Source organism: Macrotis lagotis, chromosome 3 (genome assembly GCF_037893015.1).
Source record: "Macrotis lagotis isolate mMagLag1 chromosome 3, bilby.v1.9.chrom.fasta, whole genome shotgun sequence".
NCBI classification, from domain to species: Eukaryota; Metazoa; Chordata; class Mammalia; order Peramelemorphia; family Peramelidae; genus Macrotis; species Macrotis lagotis.
In genome coordinates this window covers 146493822-146515485 of record NC_133660.1, presented here as the reverse complement: position 1 = coordinate 146515485, position 21664 = coordinate 146493822, and the positions used below count along the sequence as shown (strand labels likewise).

Genomic DNA, 21664 nt, shown 5'->3' with positions numbered 1-21664 from the left:
ATAGGAGGCTGGGTAATTGTCCCACTCATATGAAGATGAAGAATTATGAGAATATGGTTGGGCTTTTTGAGGAGAGAGGAAAAGGTTAGGAACGATAGGAGCTGCAAATAAGTATGAGTAAAAGAATTGTTAAGAAGAGAGACCTATTTGAGGTTACGCAACATAAATTTTATGAGATATAAATACTTGATTTAAATATTTTTTATACTAGTGCTTAATAAACCTGAATCTGGGGTAGAGGAATCAAACGGTGGTAGCTACCCAGAATTTAAACTCAACAAGTCTAGAATAGAGGAAATCATGGAACTGAGGAAAGAATATTGTCTTAATTCTTATTCTACTTGGTAAGAGCTTGTCAAATAGAACATATTGATGGTTGATATAGCTATTTGGAAACATGGGTACTAATATTAGTCATTTATTTCTGAAAGGTCACAAATAAAAACTACCTTCAGCAAAAAGCCTTTCCCAGTCCTTAATCCTAGTGCCTTCCCTCTTGTATTATTCCCAATTTATCTTGCCTATATTTCATTTGTATATAATTGTCTTTATGTTGTCTTCCTCATTAGACTATGAACTCCTTGATGAGGGGGACTGTGTTTTGTCTTGCTTTGTATTCCAAGCACTTTAGATAATGTCTGACACATAGTAAGTACTTAATGACTACTTATTAACTGACTGGTTGATTTAAAAAGTAGTATATATATATATATATATTATACATACATGAGCACTGGCATGGTTCAGTTTCAAGAATGCAGCACAAAACAAACAATATTCTACTGTAATTTATGATAGTGTCTTAAGAGATGGGCTCCATTTATTCTAAATGCTTTTTTCCCAAGAAGAATTAATTTTGTTATTGTTGTCTTTCTGCTTTAATGGTTTTTTTTTGCTATTTTCTATTTCATTTGTTTTTTTCAATTTAAATTTTGTAATCCAGTACCTTAGGGCTGAGCTTGTTAGATGAGTCACTGCCCACTTATTGTATGTACTGACAGGAACTGAGTTACCACTTTGAGATGGAAGCTATCTCTGGAATCTTGTAATAACATACAGCTACATTCTGACTCTACTGCATTTGGGCTTTCTCTTCAACACACACCTTTTTGATTTGCCTTCTATCAGTAACCTGGATACCTACCCAGTTGCTATTGCAACACCTAAGCTTTGCAATTCTTCTTTGTTTGGGTAAATTTAAACGCTTCTCAGGACCAGGATCACTCTGTCCTCTGACTGACATTCATAGGCAGCTAGGTCACACAGTGAATTTGAACTTTAGATTTGGAGTTAGAAGGACCTGAATACAAATTCTTTCTGAGATATTTACTAACTGTGACACAAAGCAAGTCACATAACTTCTTCCCATCTCAATTTCCTCATTGGTAAATAAGTATAATAATTGCATCTACTTCTTTGGGCACAGTGTCTGGCACATAGTACACACTCAAGAAGTCCTTGTAGATTTGTTAAAAAAAAGATCAAATAAGATAACATATGTAGAGTGCTTTGGAAATCTTTCCATAATATGAAAATACTAGTCACTATTATTATTAATTTGAAGTACACATTAACTACTAGCTCTTTCAGTAAGATCAACCTTGGGACATTTATTGATTTTAATAATAATCATAACTCAAATTCAATGATATCTCATGAAATCAGAGCAATAATAAACTATTGCCACAGCTAGCAAATTGAATACATCAAATCACTGGAGATTGTGTTATGAGAATTCAGCTTGCTTTTATTAAAGATAAAGTTGGATGGAAAGTGGCGGGGGCTGACTACAGAATATGTAGCACTTGATTTTCTGGCAAAGATTTTAGATTGGGAGCTAAAAATCCTCCACTTATATATGTGTAAAAAGAGCAAAAATACAAACAAAATGTATTTATTTGAAACATAAATAAAATGCCATGAGATTTCAGAGAAGAAAAGAATGATTTCTATTTGGGAAAACCAAGGGAGATCTTATAGATCAGATATGAGTCTTTAAGAGTGGGTAAGATTGCAATAGGAGGAGAAAGTGGGTGAGGAAGACATTATAGGTGTAGGGAATTGTATGAGTGAAAACATATATAGGCAGTAAGTCATATGTTATGTTCAGAGAATGATGAATAATTCAATTTGACTTGATTGTAGAAATAATGTAGAGGAGAGAAGGAGAAGAAATTTGAGAAGACAACCTCGGGGAGAAAGTATGAATGAAATTGGTAATTTTTCAAATGTTATAAAGAAATAAAGGCACATAGGAAATGAGGAAAGATCATTGTTTCTTAGTTATTGGAATAATAGCTAACATTTATAAATTGAAATAAAGTGGTCACAGGAGACTTTAAAGAAAGAAAAGAGACAAATGGTAAGAATGGATTCTGTGGCAAGGGCTAAAATAGTGATAGTGGTTAGGAAATGGAGGCAAGAAATGGAGATCCATTCTTTATAGAAGTTTATCAAACCCTTGAAGGGAGCCAGTCTGAATAGAGACAAGGTAGAACCAGAACAGGGAAATGGTCACAATAAGGACAATGAACAGGTTTTGCAAGAGTAGGGAAGTTGGAAAAGGTGGATGGTCTGTATAATGTGGTCCAAGTGTTAAATTTCTGAGTTTAGGATTTGAAGAGAAAAAAAATAGTGTGCCTTAAGGTGTGACCTCTTGGTTAAGTAAGTGAATAGAGTGGGAACAGAGATCATTCCAGGTCTGAAACTTCTGAACTGGATTTCCATCTCTTAGTCCTTATAAAAATGAAATATGGTGAAAAATTATAGATTTGTAGTCAGAGGACTTTGGTTCTTCTATTTGTAATCTTGGAGACCCTGAATGAGTTACTTTTCTTTCAGAGACTCTTTCCTCATAAATAATATATGAGGACAGCAGCCCCCAAGTCAGGAGAACCTGAGTTCAAATCCAGCCTCAGATACTTAATAATGTGTGACCTTGGGCAGGTCACTTAACCCCATTGCTTCATGCAAAAAAAAAAGCCAAATATATATTGGAGTGGGGGGAGAGAGAAGAAAAAGTAGATCAGATGAGCTTCAAGTTCCCTTCCAACTCTCTTTTATCTGATAGCTCTGGAATTTGGTCACAGCATTTCTTGGTGTTTTCAATTTTTGGATCTCTTTCAGGAGAGGATTGATGAATTCTTTCAATAACTATTTTGCCCTCTGGTTCCATGATATCAGGGCAGTTTTCCCCATCACTAAATCCTTTAATCTTAAGTGCAGGCTTTTTTTTCTCTCTTCAATGTTTTTAGAAAGTCCTATAATTCTCAGGTTGGCCCTTCTTGATAGGTTCTTGAGGTCAGTGGTTTTGCTGATGAGGTATTTTACATTTTCTTCTTTTTTTGATCTTTTGGTTTTGTTTAACAGAATCTTGTTGTCTCATGAAGTCATTAGTTTCCACTGATTCCATTCTTTTTTTAGAGAAGAATTTTCTTCATTTACCTTTTGCAACACCTTTTCCAATTGGTCAATTCTATTTTTGAAGGGGTTTTTCATTTGCTCAAGTGAAGTTTTGAGAGAATTATTTTCTTTTTATATTTGTTCAGTTGTATTTTCCAAGGATTTGTTTTCTTGTTGTGAGATGTTAATTTTCTCTTGCAACATGTTAATTTTTTCTTGAGTTTCTTTCCCCAATTTTTCCAATTGATTTTTAAACTCCTTTCTGATTTCTTTAAGGAAGTCTTTCTGGGCCGAAGACCAACTCCTACTCTCCTCAGAAGTGCCAGATCTCTCTGGGTTAGAATCTGTTTTTTCTAAGTATTTCTCCATGGGTCCATGGAGTTTCCTTATTTTCCTAGGATCTTGTGTTGGGAGAGGGGCTGGCTCTCAGAGGTTCGCCTAGAGGTTTTGTTCACTTGGCTCAGTAATTCCCAGGGCCAGCCAGTAGGAGGTGCTGGTTGCTTTCTCTGAAGTGTTTGAAGATTTCTCCCTTCCTGGAGGGAGTGAGGAGGGGCAGCAGGGTTTTAGTGGATCGTGAACAATGGGCTGGGCCCTGGGGGAGGAAACCAATCTCCCTTTCAGCTGAATGCTCTCTGTAGTTCACACCTGAGCCTGAGGGGGGTGGGGGTGGGGAGATAGTTACTGTTCATTCCTGGAAGAATGCTCAGCTAAAAGCATGGAGCTCAGATCCCGCACCCTTCTGGATGATTTCCAGGCATGCAGAGAAGACCTGCCTTCCCCCCAGTAAAAGACTCCACTGCTAAAGTTGGTTCTTGGACCCGCTACTCACCAAAGCCTCTGTGACTAAGGTTGGTCTTCTGGCTTTCCACCATCACTGTCCCTGCACTTGTCCTCTACTCTGTGCTGGCCTTTTTATCTCCTTTTTGGTTCACCCACGGTCCCCTGAGACAGACCTTGTTGGTAGGTGTTCTCTTAGCTTCTTTTTCTGGGTTTTGTCGATTGGGTTTCAGTCAAGAGGTTTCTTTCATGTTATTTTTGAGGGGATACCAGGAGCACCTAACACAGTGCCTGTCTTCTCTCCATGGTCAGAAGTCCCTTACAACTCTCAATCCTGTGATTTTCCTTTCAACTTTCATCTATTTTGTTTATACCACTCTATTATTCTGCTACACGGGACCATAGGTTCATTTATTTCTACAATCAGTCTCCTATGTAAATCAAAAGTATTTAATTAGTACTTAGTATTTACCAATCTACCCAACTACAGAACTCTCCAAATTAATCCCTGATTGGATTAGCTGAGATATATTTTGTCCTCTACTACCTTCTTCTGATTTCATGTTTATCTTTAAGTTCAGTTATACACCTATGGAATAGAAGATGCATGTTACTAAGTGTGTATATGAGAAAAAAAGAAAAGAGATCAAGTTGTGGAGGGAGCTAGTAATCAAAAGGGGCATAGGTGGAAAAGGAGAAATTTAAGAATTACAGCAATAAGTTTAAGTTAATTTTTCTTGACCATATCTTGGGCATAAACAAACCTGTAAGTATAGTGGGTATATGACAACCTCAACACATTAAAAATGGGGAATTATGCAGGAGAAGTTATGAAAAAGTTGCCATCAGAAAATGTGTGCATAATATATGTATGTATGTATATATGTATGTATGTGTAATCCTGTATTCCATTCCATGCAATGTCAAAAGAACAAAAGGAAAGTCCATTTGTTGCTTAAATCTCTAGTAGCAGGTCTATGAGAAGAAAAAGTGAAGAGTCAAGAAAGATATACAATAAATTATGACCTAGAACATAAGAGCTACTTTCCATACTAATATGATCACAGATCTATGAGCATATTATAATACATTCATCTTTCAAAAGCTTGTGGAAGTGATGAAGAGATTTGCCATAAAATCTGATTCTGCCTGATTGGGATGACCTAGTTTCTGAAGCATAAATCATGAAAAATATTGGAGAAAAAATACAAGAGGAACAATGCTTATTGGGTGGATGGGCATGAAGATAATGGGGATCAAAGAGAAGGTAAAACTTCTCAAATATAATTTGACTTCTGTGTTCTCTACCAAAGAATCATCATATCCAGAGTTGTCAAATGTTAAATATTTTATTTCTAAATCTCTCATGTACTTCCCCTTGCTCCTCTCACTACCATAATCCTAATTCAGAGCATCATCTTCTATTCAAATTACTGCAATTAGCTCATGTTGTTTCCAATCTCTCTCCTTTCCAATCCATAATTTAAAAATCTGTCAAAATGATTTTCCTTAAGTATAGAACTGTTTGTCTTTGTTACTCTACTCAATAAAATCAAGTGACTCTTTAATATGTTTAACCTCAAATGTATACTTATCTGTTTGGAATTCAAAACTTGACCCCAATTTATCCTTCTGGACTAATTATACACTACTTCCTTTCATTATGGTTCAATCAACTTGACCTTATTGTTCTTTATTACTGACATTTCATCTTCCTACTCCATGCTTTTGCACTATTCCCAATGGCTATAGTGCCTGCCTTCCTCAACTGCAGTACTTCCTAGTCTCCTTTAAGTTCCATCTTCTACATAAAACTCTTTCTGTCCCTTTCAGTTTCTGTTGCACCTAAAAAGTATTCATTAATGGCCTATTGTCAACTAGTTAGTCTCTGAAGAATGGAGGGCACTGAGAACCTGTCTGTGGTGCTGTGATGTTTAACATTTTATGATAAAATTGGATTGAAGTCATTTCAGGCATTTTCTTTTTGGATTTATAGATCACACAGAGTTGGCAGGGATACACATATGACAATCAAGATAAAAAATATCAACAGGCTGGATTGGTAGGACACATTCAATAAGAGGAAATTTAATAGTAATAAATTAAAAATGCTATGCTTGGATGAAAAAATCATCTTGACAGGTATGAGATAGAATGGGTAATTCATTTGAAAAAGTTCTGCAGATTTTATTGATTTGTAATTCAGAATGTAGCCACAGTATGACATGGCAGCCAAAGTTAGTATCATCCTACATTATGTAGAGATGCATAATGTCCAGAATATGCAAAGCAATAATATCATTGTATCCTGATACAAATATAGCAAATATAGCTCTTAACACCACTTTTTTAAGAAAAAGAGATAAGCTAAGGAGTATCCTGAGGAAGGCAGCCAAATTGCTGAGTGGCCTTCAGATCTTATTCCAGTACAGGAATTGGAGAAGGAAATTGAGGAGTGGGAATGGGGGGGGTCTTAAAATTTTTGATGAAATGGTAGTGTGGAAGTGGTATTATTATGGGATATTTTATAGTATCTTTGACTTTTTGAGGGACAACTGAGTGGCACAGTAGATAAAGTGTTAGGCCTGGAGTCAGGAAGACCTGAATTCAATTCTGACCTCAGACACTTACTAGCCATGTGACCCTGGACAAGTCACTTAAACCTATTTGTCTCAGTTTCCTCATCTGTAAAAAGAGCTGGAGAAAGAAATGGCAAACTACTTCAGCATCTTTGTCAAGAAAACCCCAAATAGGGTCACAAAGACATAACTGAACAACAAAAAAAATCATTGATTTAGTGCTTGAAGTGATCTTAGAGATCATTGAGTTCAACCCCCTAATTTAAAAAAATGAAGTCCAGAGAAGTTAAGTAGTTTGCTCAGGACCACAAAGATAGTATCTGAGTTCTTCTGACTAAAAATGAAATTCTCTATCCATTTTATCACATTGCCTTTTAGATTGGACTTATTCTAATGACTCAAGAAAACAGAACTAAGTGCAATGTATGGAAGTTGAAGACAGGCTGATTTTGGTTCAAAGTAAAAAATTCCTAAAAAATTCATGCTTTTTTGTGGTAGAATGAGATGTTTTTGGAGGCATTTCAGTTCATGTAGGAGGTTTCAAATGGCTAATTGTCAGGCATGTTTTATGGGGAATTTTTATTCCAGCTCAAGTTAGTCTAAATGACTTCTGCATTCTCTTCCACCTCTGAGACTGTATGATTTCATGAAATGACTCTTCTGTCACTTCTGTCCATGAGACTGTAGTTCTCAGAAAAATATGAGAGATTAGCATTAAATGAAGGCAGAGAGAAATGTGCCTTTGACTGATCCAGGGTCCAAAAAGAGTATTGAGACAATATGAAAAATGACTAATTCAAATTAATCATTTGTAAAACCTAAAATCATCATTACTTTAGATACTTTGGTTAAAAAAAGGCATTTTATGAACACAGTCAATAAGCGAAGCTTGGATATTTTAAAAAAAGGAATTTGTTTTCTTTTCTTTTTCCATTTTTGTCTAATGGAGTCAAGGGTGGAGCACAAAGAAGATAGAGTAATGTTAATTTTTAAAATATTTTAAATAAAGGGAATAAAGGAAAAATAAAGTGTAAACTTACCATATTCTCAATAGTTTTGCTTATAGTTCTGTATTCTTGTGAAGATGGTGATTCCAGTTGGCTTGTATATTCTACATTTGTGATTCTAATGCTACCTTGGTAAAAGTATGGTTTCTGCTCTGTAAAGAGAAGTGTATTCATTAATTAATGGATAGGAATACACATTGGTAGTAACCAATAACTGTTATCCTGTATAGCATAATAGTTAAACGACTTGGCTTGGAGTCAGAAAAATCTGTGTTTAAATCCCTCCCTATAACACATCTTGGCAAATGATATTTTTGTTTCAGTGCCATTGTCTCAGAGACTATAGTTTACAGATGCATAGCCAATCTGCATTGTTAGAAGAAGCTTCTACAATGGAGTTCTTTAGTCACATGAAATCTTGCTCCCCCCCCCAAAAGAAGCATCTGAAGACTATATTAAACAAAAGAGAATTTTAAAACATATAAAATTTGATAAAATTATTTTTCCTTCAATGTACCTAAAAAAGGGAAGGAAATAAGCAAAACTGTTACATAGCACATGTTTGCTTATTTCTTTTCCTTTTTTAGGGAAGGGTCTCTGCTAAGAGTATTATAAATAAAACCTCATTTGATCCTGACAACAACCCTGGAAGGGTGGTGCTTCTGTGATGCTGGTTGCAGGAATAGAGACAGACAGTTTAAGTGACTTGCCAAGGATCATAGAGATAGTAAATATTTGAGTCTAGATTTGCACTCAGGGCTCCCTGACTCCAGGTCTAACTTTCTATCTGATTGCCTTTTACACAGAGCGAAATTTGTTGAAAAGTGTTTAAATTAGTTTAGCAGGTCATCTCATCTGGCATACACAGACACACACAGACACACACAGACACACACACACACACACACACACACAGACACACACACACATCATTAGGGAGAAAAACTTAAAAGTCCTCTGAAAATATTACCTGAAAATATTACCCTATTAATTCCAAAGGCAAGGGAGCAAAGTTTGTTAGAAGGATTTCTAACCAGTGAAGATACAGTTTTAGAGAAAGATCCTGAATGTCACTTGATTAGTCATTACTTTTAGCAAACTGGAACACAAATATTTTAATACTGAATAATAGAATCTGATATTTGGAAGGGTTAATTAGCTAAATAATTTAATGAGAACCATTTTCTCTATTAGGCTATATTCCAAATACTATATTCACCCATATGCAAGAAGTCAAAAACTCTATCTTTCTAAGTTCATCTTCTTAACTTATTGGGTCTCAGAGATAATTCAAATTGGTTTTTTATTAAATTCTTCAAAATACTGCCATTCACTGATGTGCCTCTATCTCAATACATTTTAATCCATTCTTCTAGGTGATTCATATGCCCATATTAAAATTCTGTAGAATGATGGGACATGTGGAGCTTAACAAAAATAGTGTTGGACTTGATGTTGGGAAGACCTGAGTTTGAGTCCTGTCCTACTTATGTGACCTATCGTACTTCAGTTGGAATCCTAAGTTATATGACCCTAAACAAACCATTTAACTTCACTCACCCTCATTTTCCTAATTTGTAAATTATGACTGATAGCATCTACCTCACATGGTTGGTGTGAGGATCAATGAGATAAAAATAATGTAAAAACTTTGCAAAGCTTAAATTTCTCTATAGATGCTAGCTTCTATTATTGTTATTGATCATTATTAGATAAATAGGTTTGGGGACAGAAAAGTTATTAGTAATCTAATCTATAGGATCATAATAAAAGATATCTCAGAGCCCAGTATTCAGAATTAAGTTTCCTTCAATAGAAGTATTTTCCTAATTAATTGATAATATTTTTTGTCCTTCATTTTCAAAGAAGACCATGACATCAGGGATATGATGCCATGACATGCAGGTGAATTGGATTTTGAGTGAGGAGGGGTGCTGTGCTAAGTCTCCACTTTCTCCTCCTTAGCCATCTGGGTTCAGATTCAAAATGACAAGAGATAGCCCTTGATGCAAGACAGTCAGGGTTAAGTGACTTGCCCAAGGTCCCGCAGCTAGTAAGTGCCTGAGAATGGATTTGAACTCAAATCCTCTTGACTTTAGGGCTGGCACTCCACCCACTGTGTAGCCTCATTAGTTAGTATCCAGTGAATTAGTGTCCAAATTCCAGGATGGCTGTTTGAGAATGTAATGCTAATATTTTAAAAAAACCTAATATAAAAGCAAACAATCTCATCAGGTCTTATATCAATGAAAATGATAATTTGTTTTACTCAGAAACCTAATATATATTTTATTGACACCCTGAAATTCATCCTTAGATCAATTCAGTCAAAAGTTAAAAGCACTGAACTCAGGTAAAAAGAAGGAGGGAAAGTTTTTAATCTCAAAAAAGCAGTATATTAAAAAAAAAGTTCTTTTCCTTTTGTGTGGAAATGCAAACCCATAAGAAGGGCTAGTACATTTCAAATTCTTGCAAGAAACAAGAGAGAGAAAATGGCTTCAGTGGGAAAATAGACATATGTTACACATAAAATTATGTCATCTTGTTTTACTTTACAGTATGGGGTTTAAAAAAGAATTGCTACTTTTTTTTTTATCTGAAAGCATGGAACAATACCAGCTAGTACTCACCATATGCTAAAAAGTAGACAAGGAGACCAATGGTCACTGCCAGGATCACTACTCCAACCACCACAATAAAGCCAACTAGAAATGGATTCAGTGATCTGGTGGCTGGTGCCACCCGTCCTGGCCTTAAATTGGAAAAAAAAAAGACAAAAGATTACTCATACTATTCAGAAAAGCAGACATTCCAGCTAATCTACTTTCCATCCTTTTACCCTGGCAAAGTAGTCTTCTGGCTTGTATGACTTGATTCTGTAGGAAATGAAATGAGTCATCTTCCATGGAATCTCAGAAGGGAACAGAGAAACCTTCCCCACACCCTCATCACTTCACTAGTTCAACTCATACCTAAGCAAGCACAAATCTTCTCTTCACCATTCAGAGGAAATCATCATGCATTTCTAACTTGGCACAACTCAAGTGAGTAAGATTATACTTTGGTAAAACTCAATTTTTTGAGTATTTTTAATCAGCCTTGGTATTTCCAGTGCCAACCAAGAACCATTCCACATAGCAGGCCTGTCATATATGTTTGCTGAATTTAAACGGATTGGAAGATTAGTATACAATATGAATTGTTGTCATTCTCCACCCTGTCTGTTCCCCAATGCTGTCCCTGCAAATTTGCTTGTATGCATAGTGAAAGAGATAGAAAAGGCCTTGGAAAGATAAAAGTACTTCATCAAGTATATTCTGTTGTTGTCCTTGGTATTAATGCTTGAAGATTAAAGAGAATATTCAGATTTCATTTGAATTTTGAAATGGCTATTTAAGTTCTTTGCCCCCAAATCTTCCATGTGGTCTTACTTCATCTTCATCTGTCCACTTAGTGCTATCTCTAGTCTTTCAGATCAACTTTGTTTCTAGTAAAAAATGATATCAGAATCATTGAAACTTTTATTCAGTGCCCAGTAACATTTGTTGCTAGTTCTGTTCTGATGTCTTACTATTTCTAGTAACTGGCTCCTATCTATTCTGTGAATAAGTATCTCATCGGAGATCCAGCACTGTAGTCCCATATATTTCTCCTTGATCTAGGTATCTTTCTTGATGGAGTAATTTTTTTAACAAAACAGATTTACAGAATTCTCAGTGAGGAAATGATCCTCTACTGACTGGCATCTTTTCAGAGAGATATTAAATTCAAAGAAGAGCATGACATCATGGATATGATGCCATAACATGCAGGTGAATTGGATCTGAGTGAAGGGAGTACTGTGCTAAGTCTCAGAGGAATTCATCATCCATTTCTAACTTGTCTCACGTGATATTTTTTAAAGTTTAGAGGACATAGTTTCAGGGTAATTTAATAATTTTATTAATAATAATTAATAATAGGTTACCAATAAGAAAATGATCCTTTGGCCATCTCTCTTTGACCAGAGATAATCATAGTGATGGGGCTCACAGTTTAGAAACCCTTCAGAAGAGTAAGTGGTCAATGAGGGCCTTAGAGTGACTCTTGGGCTGAGAATTATCTTTATACTTAGACCACCACAACTTTGGACTATCAAGACAGACGCATCTATCATCATCCAACCTTGAAAGGTTCATATTTCTGGAGATGATGAGTTTTTTTATTTAATTATTTTATTATATGGTTTTTTCTGACTGACATTTGTAAGAGGGTCCATGAAGCATATACCTTTTCACCCTATTTAACAAACAACTATCTATAATAATATTTTTATTTGTTGCAGCCAAGTTTATATTAACAAATGACAGGCAAATGAAATATGTAGCAAAACCAAATCACTTTAGACATTTGCTTCCAGTTCCTCACTGCAAACCTTTAAACACAATTTGCTAAATTTACATTTAATTTACATTAAAATTTTTTTCTTTTCAATATCCTATTTACTTTATGATGGAAATGCCCAAAGCTGAAATCTCTATGCAGCTGACTCCAGGATCATATCTTAACTGTGCATTGGATATTTCTCAACAGATATCCTATACTTTCTTTTCAAAGCCATCTTCCTTATGAAAGTATCTTTCTTTTCTTAGAGCATCATCATCCCTTCAGTCACCAAGGATCATTGCCTGAAATCATTGTCAAAAATTCACTCTTCCTCACTCTTCATATCAAACTAGATGGAATATCTTACTGGTCCTGTTTACACAAAATCTCTTGTATTCATCTTTACTGTACAGCTACTACCTGAATTTTATCCCTCTTATCTCTTGCCTGAACTATGATAATAACTTCCAAATTGGTGTCTGTCCCATTTCTCTCTTCACAAAGCTATCACTCTTTCAACTACTAAAGTTATTCTTTTATACCACAGATTCGATCATCTCATTTTTTTTGATCCATTAATGCACATGATTCTGCTACCCCAGTAGTCAAATGCAAGCTTGTCTGTTTCCTCCAGAAACCCTCTGGTCTAGGCAAACTGGCTTTCTCACTGTTCCTCTTAAGTGATATCTAGTCTTCTTGTTTTATTTTTTTAAATACTTTTATTTTATTTTTTCAATTACATGCAAAGTTTGTTTTCACCATTCTTCCTTTTGCAGGCTTTTGAGTTACACATTTCTCTATCAGCCTCCCTTTCCTCCCCCTTCCCCATGACAGTAAACAATCTGATATAGGTTGTACTTGTACAATTGTGTTTAACATATGTACATAGAAGTCAGGTTGTGGAAGCAAAATTAGAACTAAGGGGAGAAAAACCCATGAGAAAGAAAGAAACAACATAAAAGAGAATTTAAAAAGTGAACATAGTATGTTTTGCTCTGCATTCAAACTCCATAGTTTTTTCTCTGGATGTGGAAGGACATGGTCAGGACTGTCCTTGATTCCTGAGATATTGAGAGTAACTGAGTCCCTCATAGCTGATCATCTCACAATGCTGCTGCTAATGTGTACAATGTTCTTCACCTGTTTTTACTCACTTCAATCAAAATCAATTCATGCAAGTCTCTCCGGGCTTTTCTACAATCTGGCCACTAATAATTTCTTTTTTTTTTTTTTTTAGGATTTTTGCAATGCAAGTGGGGTTAAGCAGCTTGCCCAAGGCCACAAGGCTAGTTAATTATTAAGTGTCTGAAGTCAAATTTGAACTCAGATACTCCTGACTCCAGGGCCGGTGCTCTATCCACTGCGCAATCTAGTCACCCCATCACTAATAATTTCTTACAAAACTCCATAACATTCATACCATAACTTGTTCAACCATTTCCCAACTGATGGCCTTCCCTTCAATTTCCAATTCCTTGCCTCTACAAAAAAGAACTGCTTCAAATATTTTTGTAAATGTGGCTCTTCTCCCCTTTTTTATGATTTCTTTGGTATATAGACATAGTGATGATATTGCTAAATCAAAGGGTATACATAGGTTTATTGCCCTTTGGGCATGATTCCAAATTTCTCTCCAGAATACTTTCCAAATCATTTTACAGTGCTATCACCAGTGTCTTAGTGTCCCAGTTTTCTCACATCCTCTCCAATATTGATCATTTTCCCTTTTTGTTATTTTAGCTAGTCTGATAGGTGTAAAGTAGTACCTCAGAGTTGTTTTAACATACATTTCTCTAATCAATAATTTGGAGCAATTTTTTCATGACTATAGATAGCTTTAATTTCTTCACCTGAAAACTGCCTGTTCATATCTTTTGATATCTTTGGGAAATGACTTGTATTCTTATATATTATATTCAATTCTCTATATATTTTAGAAACAAATCCTTTATCAAAAACACTAACTGTTGGGGCGGCTAGGTGCCGCAGTGGATAAAGCACCGGCCCTGGAGTCAGGAGTACCTGGGTTCAAATCTGGCCTCAGACACTTAATAATTACCTAGCTCTGTGGCTTTGGGCAAGCTACTTAACCCCATTTGCTTTGCAAAAACCTAAAAAAAAACCCCATTAGCTGTGAAAATTGTTTTCCAGCTTTCAGAATTACTTCTAACTTTAATCGCATTGGTTTTATTTGTCTAAAACTTTTTAATTTAACATAGTTGAAATTATCCATTTTGTAATTTGTCATTTTCTATTCCCTATTCTAATTGGTTCATAGTATCACCACTTATGTCTAAATCCTGTACTCATTTCAACCTTATTTTGATACAAGGTGTAAGATTTTGGTCTATGCCTAGCTTTTGCCATATCATTTTTCAGTTTCCCAGCAGTTTTTATCAAATAGTGAGTTATTATCCCATAAACTAGTCTTTGAATTGATCAAGCAATAAGATTATTTTCATTATTTACTATTTCTTTTATATCTAATTTATTCCACTGATCCATTTCTTATTTCTTAACCAGTACCAGACAGTTTTGATAATTGCTTCTTTATAATTTAGTTTAAGATCTGATACAGCTAGAACACTTTCCTTTGCATTTTTTTTATTAGTTCCCTTGATATTCTTGACCTTTTGTTCCTCCAGATGAATTTTGTTACTTTTTTTCCTTTCTAAAAAAGTAATTTTGGTATGGCATTGAATAAGTAATTCAATTAGGTAGAATTATTAAACCCTTTTTGAAAAATTTGAGGTCTAAAAACTGGTCTATTTTATATATAGGACATTTTGTCTTATACAATGGTTGTAGTTTTTAACTTATATTTTCCACTTTTTCATGCTTGTTTTTGTGCTCATTGGTGTAGATTTTTTAAAATTTGCATGTCCCACTTTTTCAAGCTTTTTGTCTTTGCGCTCATTGTTTTGCATTTGTTACTGATATATTAGGTTATGTTTTACCACATTCTACCCAGAAATGGCTCAGAAAAGATTTTCATACAGTGTTGAATTCAAGTTAAAAGTTATGTTTGCAAAAATTAATGGAAATCTTGCTGCTGAAAGTAAGTCTGGTCCTTCTCTAACTGAGAAACAATCTGAGACTGGCTATGGGAAGAAGAAACTCTACTGAAAATCCCCTTACAGAAGATCAAGATCAACCAAATGGCCTGATTTAGAGAGAGAATTAAAGAGATGTATAGAAGAGCAAAGGGCAAATGAAATTCCTGTGTCCACAAAGATGGTTCAGTATGAGGCAAGAAGAATTGCTAATGAAAAAGAAGTGACTAATTCCAAAGAAGGGTACAACTGATGCTTCATATTCATGAAATGGAATGGACTAAGCATGAGTCCATGCACCAGATTTCTCAGGGAGTGCTTGTGGTCAGCCACAGACCAGATCACAGACAAGAGAGCAGACAGAGCCTCTCCCAAGACAGTGATTCGTCATCAAACACAGATGAGGACCAACGAATAATGGATGAAAGTTTTGACAGTGATGAGGAATTGTATGAATTTTATGATGTATAAAACTTGAGTTCTTTAACTTTATATAATACATTTTTTCCCAAATTTTGGGCCCCCAAATTAAGGTGCATCATGGGTAAATATGGGTAAATATATAAAATATATATACATACATATATATATATATAATATCCTGCTACTTTGCTAAAGTTGTTATTTCAAGTAGTTTTATAAGCTAATTTTCTAGGTTTTCTTAAGTATACCTTCATATCATCTACAAAGACTGAGAGTTTTGTTTCCTATTCTTAATTCCTTCCATTTTTTCTACTTATTGCTAAAACTAATATTACTAATACAATATTGAATAATAGTGGTAATAATGGGCATCCTTTGGATTGCTTCTAGTTTATCCCCATTACATATAATGTTTGATGATGGATTTAACAATTATTTAACATTTTAAGAAAAATTCCATTTATTCCTATGTTCTCTAGTGTTTTTAATAGGTGCTGTATTTTGTCAAAGGCTTTTTCAGCATCTATTGAGATAATCATATGACTTCTGTTAATTTTGTTATTGATTTGATTATTTATGCTGATTATTTTACTCATATTGAACCATCCATGCCTGGAGAATTTTTCTTAGGGAACTTATTGATGACTTGTTCCAATTTCTTTTTCTGAAATGGAGTTATTTAAGTATTTTATTTCCTGTTCTTTTAAACTGGGTAATTTGAATTTTTTTGTAAACATTCATCCATTTCAAGTATATTTTCAGATTTGCTGGCATAAATGCTCTTAATTAATGCTGTTTTGATATTGGTAAATTGAAATTGGTAAATTAGAAAATCAGATTAACTATGTTTATTTTTATTGATTTTTTTCATGAAACCAACTTTGTTTGCTTTATCATTTATCAGTTCAATTGTTTTTTCTTTCATTTTGTTAATTCTCCTTTATTTTCAGAATTATAATTTGATATTTAATTGGGGGGTTTTAATTTATTCTTCAGCTTTTTTTTAGTTGCATGCCCAATTCATTGATCTCCTCTTTCTCTATTTTGTTCATGTAAACATTTAAAAATGTAAAATTTCCTCTAATAACTGCTTTGACTGCATTCCATGAGTTTTAGTAGTGATGTCTCATCATTGTCATTATCTAGGATGAAATTGTTGATTATTTCTATAGTTTGATGTTTGAGACACTCATTCTTCAAAATTTATTTAATTTCCAATTAATTTTAGTTTATCTTTATATGGCCCTCAATTACATGTAACGTTTATTGTATCATGATCTGAAAAAGATTTTTAAAAAATTTCTGCTTTTCTGCATTTCATTGAGAGGTTTTTATGCCCCAATGTATGGCTAATTTTTGTTTATATGCCATGTACCATAGAGAAGAAGGTATATATTCCTTTCTATCCCCATTCAATTTTCTCCAGAGGTCTATCATGTCTATTTTGTAAAATTCTGTTCACCTTGTTAATTTCCTTCTTATTTATTTTGTGGTTATTCTAATTCTGAGAGAGGGAAGTTGAGGTCCTGCACTAATATAGTTTTGTTGTCTATATCTCCCTATAACTCATTTAGCTTTTCCTCCAAGAATATGGATGGTTTACCAATTGATGCATATATGTTTAACACAGATATTATTTTGTCATCTAAGGTACCTTTAAAAAATATATAGTTTCCTTCATTATTCCTTTTAATGAGCTCTAGTTTTGCTTTTATTTTGTCTGAGATCAGGATTTCTACTCCTGCTTTTTTTACTTCAGGCAAAGCATAATATATTCTGCTTCAGACTTTTATCTTTACCCTGTTTGTATCTCTTTGCTTCAGATGTGTTTCTTGTAAACAACATATTGCAGAATTTTTGTTTTTAACCCACTCTACTATCTACTTCTGCTTTATGGGAGAGTCATATCATTCACATTAACAGTTATGATTACTAACTCTGTATTTATCTCCATCTTCTCTTCCCTCTATTTGTACTTTTATTTCTTCCTTCCCATTTCCCCTCCTCACAAATGTTTTGCTACTTTTTGCTGCCTCTCTCAATCTGCCTCTCTTCTGTTAGCCTTCTTCCCTTTTCTTCTCCCATACCCCTCTTTCTGTTTTTTTTTTACTTTTACTTTAATTTTACTTTTACTTTTCCCTTCCCTTTTATCAACTCATTTCCCCTTTCTTTTCTTTCCCTCTTCCCCTATTGCTCCATTCTCCCATTGTCCCCCTTTCCCCATTCCCATCCTGAACTTCCCTGTTGGATAGGATAAATTTCTAAACTCAATTGGAGATGTATGCTATTTCCTCTTTGAACTAAATCTTTTGAGAATAACATTTACTCAGTGCTCACACCTTCTCTTATTTACCTTTACTATGCTAGGCTCTTTGTACCTCTTCATGTGACATTGTTTATTCTCTAATGCCTCTGCTTTCTTCTCCCAGTATAATCCTTTTTTCCATGTCTTAATTGTTTTATACCAGACTTGTATCCACACCCTCTATCAAAGTACACTTCTTTCAACTATCTTAACAGAAGTACAATTCTCAGCGGTTATAAGCATCATTACTTGATGATCAATTTATACCAACACCTGCACCCACTGTCCAAATATACTCCCTCCTACTGTCCCAAATAGGAATACAGTCTTCATGAGCTCAAGTACTATTTAATGTGTCATACATGATGATCAACTTAAACCCAAACCCTCTGAGTATGCTCTTTTTAAGTATCCTAAGAGAAATATAGTTTTCAAGAGTTATATGTATTGTGCTCCCATGTAGGGATGTAGACAGTTTAAGCCTTATTAACTAATTTTTTAATACATCTGTTTACCTTTTTTTACACATCTATTTAAGTTTGAACTTTTTATCATATAAATTTGAAAGTCATCTATTTCATTGAAAGTTCATGTGTTCCCCTGAAAGAAAATGCTGAATTTTGCAGGGTGGTTGATTCATGGTTATAATTCAAGCTTTCCTGTCCTCTAGGATATCATATATCAGGCCATTCAGTTCTTTAATGTTGAAGCTGATAAGTCTTGTGTAATTCTAAATTGAGGCTCCCTGGTATTTCAATTGCTTTTTTTTTTTTTTGGCGACCTGCAGAATTTTCTCCCTTAGCTGAGAATTCTGAAATTTGGCTACAATATTCCTTGGAATTTTTATTTTGGGGTTTCTTTTTAGAGGTGTTCAATAGATTTTTTTCAAGGAATATTTTATCTTCTTGTTCTAGGCAGTTTTATGATAATTTCTTGAAAGATAATGTCCAGGCTCTTTTTCTGATCACAGTTATCCAGAAGACTAATAATTTATAAATTATCTCTTCTGGATCTATTTACCAGGTCAGTCATTTTTCCTAAGTGGCAGTTTTACATTTTCTTCTTTTTTTCAGTCTTTTGGTTTTGTTTGATGGAATCATAGTCTCATTGGTTTCTATTTGTTCAATTCTAATTTTTAGGGTTTTGTTTTCTTTAATTAGCTTTTCTATTACCTTTTCCTGTTGAATATTTCTGCTTTAAGATGAGTTGTTTTCCTTTTCTAGTTGATCAATTTGACTTATAAAGAAGGTGATTTTTTTTCCATTTGACCAATTTTACTTTTAAAGGTATTGTTTTCTTTGGTCAGTTTTTCATAATTCTCCCAAATGACTTTCATTCTCTTTTCATTATTCTTATTCTCCTCTTTTTTTTCAAATTCTTTTTGAGCTCAAACAAGAGCTTTTTTTAAATTTGAGGTTTATTCATAAACCACTTTGAGGCTTCTCATGAAAGCATTTTGTCACTGCTTTTCTCTTCTGAAATGGTGTTTTTGTCATCCCAATCAGAATAGTAGCTTTCTGTGATTAGCATTATTTATTTATTTAGTTTGCTCATTTTGATTTGCTCATTTTGACAGTTGTACTCTATTCCTGGTTCAAAGTAGGTACAATCTCGACCTTTTTGGTGCTGTGACTGTGAGTCTGATCCCTGGCTTTCTGCTTCGGTATCTCAAGTGCTCATGTTTTTTTACCTTGTGTTAGGGTAGAACAACCCAATTCTATCTGTTGCATCATCATCATTCCCAGGCTTAAACTTTGTCTTCCAAGTTGGGGTTGGGACTCTCACTGCTATCTACTTAGCTAGGACTGAAACTTCAATGAGGCTAAATGTCTCCTGCTGGCTTCTAGTTCTCTCATCTCTGCTGAACTACACTTCCCTTTTACCCATGTGAGACAGATCTTCTTTTGAAGTTCTTCCAAGACATCTTGAGTTGAAACGTTACTTCACTCTTTTTTGGTAGGTTTTGTCACTTTAGAGGCTTCATTTAAAGTTGTGGGGAAAGGAACAGGAACTTCTTAGCTTTGAACCATCATTTTGACTCCTCTCTCCTTGTCTTTTATAGGCTGTCCCTAATGTGTGTGTGGATGTAGTCTCCACATCTTCATCTCTTAGAATCTCATTTCCTTCAAAAACCAAGGTTAAAATGATCTCCTGGGGGGTGGGGTGGAGCCAAGATGGCAACAAGAAGGGATTGAGTCTTAGGAGCTCTCTGATAAAACTTGAAACTAAGGACTCTAACTAAACTTTTGAGAGACAGAACCCACAAAGGGACTTAGTGAGGCAGTTCTCCTACTCAAGGTAACCTGGAAAAGAGCAGAAAGGCTCTGCTTCCCGGGTCGGAGGGGCGGCCCGCCAGAGGGGTGGCCTGCCAGAGGGAAAGAACTTCAGCCTCCCGGAGGCAGCCCCAGGGTGCTAGGAGCCTCGGCTCACAACAGCGGGGGAGTCTCCTGTGCTGCAACCCGGGAGCATTGGACACAAAGTGGGGGAACAGCGGGGGACCTCTGCCACAGTGAGCAAGAGCACGTGGAGCCCAGCCCTCAGGGCACACAGCAAGCAGCTTGGCCTTTCAGCAGCCCAGATCCAGAAACAAAAGCAGGTGGAGCCCATAAGCAGCAACCCGCAGGGCATGAGCCCATTGAGCTGAGGGAGGGGAGTGAAGAGAGACTGCAGTGCTCTGTCCTCTGCCCCTGGAACAGGATTCTGAGGCTCTGACCACATTCAGATCCTGATAGCAGTCTAGGCTCCCCCGTAGAACATCAGGGGCCCCCCCACCTCAGCCCCATGGCAGAGAGGGGCACTTATAGTCATTCACAGACCAGGAGGGAGGACAGAGCCTCACACACTGAGACCCTTGTGGGAGTGTCCCAAAAGCTCAGGAAGCACCCCAAAACCAGGCCCAGGCTGGGAAAATGAGCAAGCAGAGAAACAAGAGGAAGACCATTGAGAAATATTTTGTATATGAGCCCAAGAAGGATCAAAATACTCAGTCTGAAGATGAGGAAGCACAAACTCCTGCATCTAAAGACTCCAAGAAAAACAGAAATTGGGTTCAGGCTATGACAGAGCTCAAAAAAGCCTTTGAAAATCAAATGAGGGAGTTGGAAGAAAAACTGGGAAAAGAAAGGAGAGAGATGCAGGAAAAACATGAAAATGAAGTCAGCAGCTTAGTCAAGGAAATCCAAAAAAATGCTGAAGAAGCATGCTAAAAAGCAGCTTAGGTCAAATGGATAAAACAATTCAAAAAGTTATTGAGGAGAAGAATGCTTTAAAAAGCAAAATTGGCCAGATGGAAAAAGAGATAAGAAAACTCTCTGAGAAGAACAAATCCTTCAGACAAAGACTAGAATTCAGGGAGATTGATGAATTTACCAGAAATCAGAAATCAATACTTCAAAAAAATGAAAAATTAGAAGAAAATGTGAAATATCTTATTGAAAAAACAACTGATATGGAAAACAGACTTAGGAAAGATAATTTAAAAATTATTGGAATACCTGAAAGTCATGATCAGGAAAAGACCATTGACATCATTTTCAAAGAATTACTACAGGAAAATTGCCCTGATATTCTAGAAGCAGATGGCAAAACAGAAATGGTGAGAATCCACCGATCCCTCCAAGAAAGAGATCCCAAAAAAACAGCCCCTAGGAATATTATAGCCAAGTTCCAGAACTCCCAAGTCAAAGAGAAAATATTATAAGCAGCCAGGACACAGTTCAAATATCATGGAGCTGCAGTCAGGATCACACAAGA

At 35.3% G+C, this 21664-nt stretch overlaps 1 protein-coding gene across 1 annotated transcript in view; it reads right to left on the bottom strand.

The window, feature by feature from the left end:
* Positions 1-21664, bottom strand: part of LOC141517886 (transmembrane protease serine 11D-like) — a 70482-nt gene that overhangs the window by 33652 nt on the left and 15166 nt on the right. The window contains exons 2-3 of the mRNA XM_074229330.1: positions 10396-10517; positions 7799-7917 (exon numbers count right to left, since the gene is read on the bottom strand). Of these exons, the coding sequence (XP_074085431.1) occupies positions 7799-7917; positions 10396-10517 (241 nt within the window). The remainder of the gene's footprint in view (positions 1-7798; positions 7918-10395; positions 10518-21664) is intronic.